At 36.6% G+C, this 8,004-nt stretch overlaps 1 protein-coding gene across 2 annotated transcripts in view; it reads right to left on the bottom strand.

Annotated features, from left to right (window-relative positions):
- Nucleotides 1-1,675: 1,675 nt before the first annotated feature.
- MAP3K21 (mitogen-activated protein kinase kinase kinase 21) overlaps nt 1,676-8,004 on the bottom strand; it is a 45,659-nt gene continuing 39,330 nt past the window's right edge. For both annotated transcript variants that reach the window (XM_061991000.1, XM_061991001.1), the window contains 2 exons: nt 5,820-6,605; nt 1,676-4,819 (listed from right to left, as the gene is read on the bottom strand). In XM_061991000.1, the coding sequence (XP_061846984.1) occupies nt 4,395-4,819; nt 5,820-6,605 (1,211 nt within the window). In that variant the 3' untranslated portion in view covers nt 1,676-4,394. The remainder of the gene's footprint in view (nt 4,820-5,819; nt 6,606-8,004) is intronic.

Genomic DNA, 8,004 nt, shown 5'->3' with positions numbered 1-8,004 from the left:
TAAGAAAAAGCTATTTCACTGTTCAGGTGAGGGAGCCCTGGCACAGGCTGCCCAGGGAGGGTATGGAGTTTCCCTCTTTGGAAGTCTTCAAGACCCACCTGGACATGTTCCTATGTGACCTGATCTAGGTGGACCTGCTTCTGCAGGGGGGTTGGACTAGATGATCTCTAAAGGTCCCTTCCAACCCCTACCATTCTATGATTCTATGACTTGCAAACACTGGAACAGACTGCCCAGAGAAGCTGCAGAGCCTCTGTCTACTCAAAACTCAACTGGACGTGATCTTGGGCAACTCGCTCTAGCAGAAGGTTTTGGACTATTTAATCTCCAGGTGTCTCTTAATGTAAATCAATCTGTGATTCTATGAAAAAGTAAACCCATCCTACTTGCATGGCTCTGTGGATCTTTTCTCTAGCCTATTAGAACAAGGCTGCTTCTGTTGATGCTTAAAAAAGCTATTTTATCAAACTAGCTAGATCGCCGAGGATACTGGATTTTTAACAGTATTGACATGACTAACTCATATTTGGTTTGCCCATTTTCACCTACATTCAGGGAGAAATCCATTACATACCTGCAAGGGCTCTGGCCTCAGTTTAGAATACCTACTGCTACAATCTTAAGCATGCTCAAATTATATTAAAAAAATGTAGTAGATAATGGATCTCACTAGCTTCTCATAATGCATGCCCTGTAGTGATCTCACTAATTATATTTTTAAAAATATGTGGTTAGTGAGAATGGGACCTTTTCTATTACCACACGCTTGAACGGAGACCTTTAGTATTACCATTGTTAACACTGTGTACAAAATTAACTGCCCACGGAGCTTGGTTTTTAATCTGGCCTCCATACTGACACTCACAGGCCCTGTAAATATTTGTTATCTAGCCAGCCTCACTGAAAGCTCTATGCAGGCGTGTCTCTGTAAGACTGAGCTCAGAGCTTTGAATTTCAGTGCACTACACTACTACTACTTTCAGTCTCTACTTTGCCCTATCTTGTCTGTTGCCACTGTGCAAATAGATACTTCCTCTTCTGCCTTACTGAAAGATGGACTAACGCACCCATGGCATTAAGTAAAACAAAGAGGCAAGTTCATAAAAGAAGATGTTAGAAAAGTTTAAAAGGAAAATACTGGCTTTATTTGCCTAAAATGACCGAACCAAACCAAACACCCAACAAACCCAAACCTCCCAAAGCCAAAAAAAAATCAACAAACTCTGCCCATCAAAAAGCCCACAACAGAAATGTTATTCCTTACCTGTATTCTTGATGCTGAAACAGATGCAGAATTTATTTATATCCACTGTTCTACTTCCTCTAAGATAACCACCCAACATTGCAAAAGCATCAAAAGACATATTATGGTCACAGAAATGAAAGAACAAGCTTATTCAATATGTTTCTGCCCAAATCCATGACATAGAATTAACAGAAACATTCATGTTACTGTACTGGATAATTAATCTTAAAGTAACAATTACATTTGAATGTGCCAAGAACAGGCTAACCGTAAGTCTACAGATCCTGGCTATTCACCGGAAAAGTCCTTTGTACATATTAAGAAAGCATTAACACATATTTTTTTCAAGAAAATTCAGGTCACTTTGCAATACAGTAGCTACAAAACATTTATTTTTTTTAAATAAAAACATTTAAATCATCAGGTTTTTGTAAAAACAGCATGTCAAGTGTTTATCTTAATCTTTGTAGTGTAAGCACCTTCAGTTGTATGCTAAAACAATCAACATAAATTATTATTTGGTCAGGATAGTAACCTACATTGAAATAAATATACTTTTAACAAACACAGATCACTTAACAAACACCAGATTCCCAAACCTTTATAGATAGTTTCTCTGGTGACAAGTAAAATACAGACTGTGAAACCATGACTGCAATAATTTTTGCTTTTCTCTTTTTAAAATCAGTGAAGATTGGCCTGTAATTTTTAAACTATCAAGACAATTATGAAGCACTACCAACTAAAGCTTAGAAAAACCTGCATCATGTGAAAAATATTTGACATGGGTCACCTAAACTGTTACAATGCACTGGACTGGGCATATCACATGTCCCATGCTTATGGAAATTATCCACTGAAGAGGAATCTTTGTTTAATTACAAGAGAGAGAAGCCACTCATAAGGGAAAACAACATAGCTCACAAAGGGCTTTTATGATGATACTACTGATTACAAAACATAGGGTGCAAAATCCAACATTTAAAATTATATAAACCTTAAAAGTACAGAACAGAACTTAACAGAAGTTTACAACTCAAAATACTTCAGCACCTGAGATTTTTCTGAAGAAAGCCAGCAATACTTTCATCAGAAACATGTAAAACAATCAATTCCTTTTCTCTCAGTATTACACGGGAATAACTGATCAAGAAAGAGACGAAATATGCACAATGCTCCAAAATTCTAATTAAGCCTTGAAGATAAATCTGCTGTGAAGATATACTTAAAATTCAATCCATATGCAGTACCCAACTGACTTTATTTTACTAAAACATTTTGTATTAAAGCTGGAATAGACCTCATCTGTTAAAGTTTTATGATGAAATCGAAGTTTAAAGACAAAGAACAGTATGCAACTTGCATCATGTTGACAAAGAATTGGGAATACTGAAACAGGTCTGAACAAAATGTAAGAACTTAATAATCTGCTATGCAAGTATTTAGTTTTACAGACAATTCGTGGTTATAAATTTACTTGTGGTAAACTAATCCTTTAAGGAAATCCTTTTCTATTTTCACTTTGAGAAATGGGAAGCTGCATTTTGTGTGTTCTGCTCTGTATGATTAACATTTCATGATTGTGTATGTATAATTACCTGTCATCCTCAAGGTAGTCACTGTACTGCACACCAGTCTTAGAACAGAAACTTTATTTTTTAATCCCCTGGTTTTGAAGCTTTAAGCAATTGTGTATTCTACTTAAGTGAACTCCCAGGCCCCAGAGCAAAGGGGAAGAAAACACTTAAACCAAGGGTCTGAAAACCCAGTGTTTTGATAGGAACAGAGTAGTTTTATTCTAACATTACCCAATTGTATTTTTTTAGGACTATTTAAACATCCAATGATATGGAAAATTAAGACTTTAAATACTGGAATATGGGACGTTCCTTTAATTCTAGAAATGTTTTGATCAGGGACGGTATACTGTACATTTGATTTTTGCTAAATGCTTAGTGATACTGTAAAAAATTAAACCATCTGTGTTATAAAGTATAAATATTCCTGCCCCCACAATTAACTACTTGGAAATTTCTGGAACCTTTCTATCACTGAAAACCAGTCAAGCATCTATGTTCCCGTCCCTGAATTCCTACATAGGAATAATTGGACACTCAGTAGTAACTGTAGGAATTAAAACTGCAGAGATTATACTCAAACACTTAATATTTAATTAAAGAAGTTTTAAAATCTGAGTGCAGCAAAATGTATCCTTGCCTCACTTAAACCCAAAACCAATTATCTTTAAAACCCATCATCTTTCCTCATGACAAGGTGCAAGAGAGTTAAAGAAAACAAGGGGGAAAAACTCCTCCACCACAAACAAAATCCCAGACTAAGAATATTGTTTTCAGTGCAAACACTGTAGCTTTCAAAAGGTTAAGAGTACAAATATTTACGTTCCAGTGTATCCTTACCTACAAGGAATGTTGTTTCACATTATAAAGTATGTCAAATACCTTTAATCCAATCACAATACCGCAGTTTACCTTCTCAAATCAATAAGATGGCTGAAACCTAAATGTTTATACAAGCAATGTAACTTTCTGGAGAAACTAATGCACATAGCTGAAAGTTCTCACAAAAGCCAAGGGCAAATACTCAAAATTCAGCTGCAGATCCTTAATCAATTTCAGTACCAATTGCTAAAAAGTAACCACCTGTTTAATAAGGAGTGAACAGAGCCTCCTGCACTAGCACCTTAAAATCCCCTGCCCCGCTCCCTACTTCCACAGGCCCCATAAGCAAGCTGCAGACAAGCACCTCTTGGGCGACTCTCTTCTTGTTGGAACACAACCTTACTGTATGTTGTTCATTTCTTCCACTTGCAAAGGTTAAACCTCTAGCAAAACCACTCGGACCCAAAAGAAAACTTCTGTGACATTGCAGAGGAAGGTGGGCTGTCATTTTAGTAATACCTAGAACTCTATTTTGCAGCACTGTGCTTCTAGAGTTGCTACCTGGGATTTCAAGGAACATTTGAAAAAGCCATTTACTACACTTTCTTAATTAGCTGCCCATTTTAATAATTTTGGTACTATTTGTCACAGTACATCAGAAAAAAAAAAAGCAGCACAAAGCATGAGAAGGACAAGAATTTTATATTTGTTCCCCTTTAAAAAGCAAACATATTTAAAACAAAAGGCACTCATGACAGAAACTCTCTCTCCAGTTCATATATAGATGGCCGACAATTTTTGTTCTTCATTCTACATAAAGGCACAGTACAGTCTCTGTTTTGACCTTCCACATCAATATCAAGTAATGAGGGCATGTGGCAGTTAGTTCTTTCCTCAGTATCTGGCAAGGAGTTAACATCTGGATCTACATTGCCCTCTAAATGTTCAGAGTCTTTAGAGTTTGGTTTAATAATACGTGGAATAATCTGCCATGCATCAATTTTACTTCTTACAGAAGAAGGTCGAGGCCTTGATATAATATTGACAGCGCCTTGCTTTTCAGTTGAAACACCATTGTGCTTGCTTCCTTGTTGAACAGAGGGAGAGTGCAGAGTTCCAGTAACTGACAGAACTGGCAACGTGGAGACCTCATTGGTTGAAGTAAATCCATTAGCTAGGAGAAAGGAAAGGCCAAATTAAAAAAAGCCAATTGAAACCATGTGACTTGTTGATTTCTTTGTTATTTGTAAAACTGGGTTGCTATAAACACTACTAGCTTTTTTCCCATAGAAAAATTAAGAGGCTCATATGTTTGTGAGGAATCTTTCAAAGAGGACCAGCAATGCTCAAACAACATTTTTGTACCTACAGTTTCTACTACAGACCACAACAATGTATTTTTAATTGCTGCAGAAGAGAGATAACTGCCCAGTAACTGGATGAATATTCATATTGGAATAAAGCCCCAGAAATTTCTCAAGTTATGAGTAATTAAATATGCATAGAGTACCATGAAGAGTATTACATTTAAGCCACCATAGAACATCAGTATTGGAATTTAGAACTTATTTTCAAAAACTCATTAATCACCAACTTTTCCATTTATATGGAAACCAGATTTAAAGACCTTTTTTCATCTTAAGGATTCATGGAACGTGTGACATAACTTCTAGGTCAAGCAAGCAAATAAAAATTTACCAGACTTCTTTTTCTTGAAGTTAAGAAATGTGCAGTACTAAAATGACGCTCAATCGCTCACCTATGTGGACTGTGAAACTGTATTACACGTACTCTCAAGACTCAGGAAATCCACCACTTCATAATGCCCACACCTGACAGTCTCAGTTTATTTCACCCATAACATTAATAGTGTACATTTCACAAAAAAGCTGACATGAAAAGACTAGGGAAACCTAGTTCTGCAATACCCCAGAAAAATAGATACCATCTTGAAATGAACCACCTCTTCCCTTTACCCACACTCCTAACTAGACACTATTCCAAATGCAGGCGGTTTATTCAGGGTTCAGATACAGAGGGCTTAGGGACATACAGTTATGGTGGCTCAGCTAACACCTAACAGTGTAACAAAAATCTTAACAGCTCATTAGTGAATGGTTAATTTCCCTAAATTTTCTCAAAAACCCCTGCATGTCAAGTTCTTAGTTACCCACCTGTGGTCTGAAAATTGCTCCCATCTGATAAGGTTCGTCTGTGTCCCAACACACTTAACTTTGTAGAAGAATCATTCAGCATGTTTTGAGACTCTTGTTTCCGACAAAAGTTAAAAGGCTGATTTTTCAATCGTGTAGAAATTGTGTTAGGAGACAGCTGTATCCTTTGTTCTCTCTTCCTTTCAGAAGTTTCAGATAGAAAGTCATCAGTGGAATGACATGGCCCACAATCGCCAAGCACAGTGCTTACAAACGCATCCTCACTGTCAGAATGAAGTAGGCATTTTGTGGAAATGGAGGGCATAGAGAGAAGATTCACAGTATTTGCAGCTGGATTTAGGGGTGAAACATTTGTTTCCTCTTTCCTGGACTGCAGCCGTGTAGGACTGGCACTCCTGCGAAATTTTGAAGCACGCTGAAATATTCCATCACGCTTCTTCTTCTCATCTTTAGGCAAAAGTTCATCTGGACCATGTGATTTGTTCAGCTCTCTGATATCTAAGCCCAGTGCAACAGATGCAAGGAGGACAGCACACCCATACAGCACTGAATCGGTCCTCTTTTTCTGCAGCGTCCTGCTCAGACTGTTTGTAGGTGTCATTTGAGGAGTACTGTTTGTAGAACTAGCAGATGTTCCTTCTTCAAAGCTCTCATGTTCTGCTGTATTCTCACCCTGATCATCTTTCCAAAGAGGTAGATTAATATAATTCTGGTTTGGCAACTTAATTGGCTTTGGTCTTTTACTGTCCAAACCCTCAGGGAGAAGTTTCTTATCAGTACAGACACCTATAAAACATCACAGCATGCTTTAAGATTGCAATTCAGCTGTTTCGCTATTGCATGTCTGCATATGTATATCATTACTTCCTCTCACTTGCTTAAGGATTAATCTTGAGGTGTACTGTACACTCCCTTTGGATGCAGTCAGAAGCTCCACAACTAACACTGTAAGACTCAGAAACACATCCTAAGACTAAATCTCTTCATGTTTTGTTGATGGTCTTTAAAAGAGCACAAGTACCATTTTGCTACAATTTCATCTTTTTAAGCAACTCAAAAGAAAACTACTAGATGGAACTTTCAGATCAATCTTTCTGAGTATGTAAGTTAACTGTAAATAAATGACGTATTTCACATTTGAAAGCTTACCTTTATTTTAAGAGAGGCATAACGTACCTACCAACCTTTATGCACTCAACACAGTTGAGAAGCAGGTATTGTCTTTGCATTTTCTGTAGTATTTGAGGATTTCCAACACTTTGGTACTGTTTTTCAAATAACACAGGAAATGCTTCTGTGTATGGATTTGAGTGAAGTAATCTATTATGCACAAATTGCTAGATAAAATCTGGAACACATTCTTTACAACACATTAAGTCGTGCTCCAAAATCCAATGAGTTACTAGAAAATTTTCCAATTAATTCATTATGACTTAGTGGTATGGAATAAAAAGTAAATTTGACATCTCACAGCTAAGGAAAAATAAAATGGAAGGTACCATTTATCTTACATGTTATTCTACTATGAACTACTGAATGCTACAGAGTACATACAAAAATATTTAAAATACAAATATGTAAAACTGTATAATCTTCTCTGTGTGTAGGGTTTTAATAGAAAGCTGATATATCTATAAAATTACTATTTGTGAAGCCTTGATTTATACTCCCCTACCACTGTGTACGAAAATGAAAATGCCTTTTTCCTGGGGCATGGGGGCAGAGGGAAAAATTCTCTAACACTGGTAACTTAAATTTTCTCAGAATGTGTAGTACAGAAAGTGTGTTCAAATTTGAAATTTGTTATGAAGATTGTATAGCCAGAGGACATTATAATAATGGACATAAAACACAACATACAGGTATTATGTTTCTGATCCTAAGAAGATTAGTATGTTTTTCTTTGTAATTTACCTGTAAATCCCAAAAAGTTGTCTCAACAACTTTTAAGATTTGAAATCTACATGTTTTTTCTTGAAAATTGAGAGAACAAACATCATTTTAAAAAACTGAGAACTAATATTGAGAGTCTATAGATCATGGACGGAAGAGATGGCCACTTGGGATGAATATAAGGCTGTTGCCAGAGGATGTAGGGAGGCAACTAGGAAAGCTAAAGCCTCATTGGAGTTCTACCTTGCAAGAGAGGTCAAGCACAACAAGAAAGGCTTCTTCAAATACATTG

This window comes from Colius striatus, chromosome 2, assembly GCF_028858725.1.
Source record: "Colius striatus isolate bColStr4 chromosome 2, bColStr4.1.hap1, whole genome shotgun sequence".
In the NCBI taxonomy this organism is placed as follows: Eukaryota; Metazoa; Chordata; class Aves; order Coliiformes; family Coliidae; genus Colius; species Colius striatus.
This window is presented reverse-complemented; position numbering and strand designations above follow the sequence as displayed.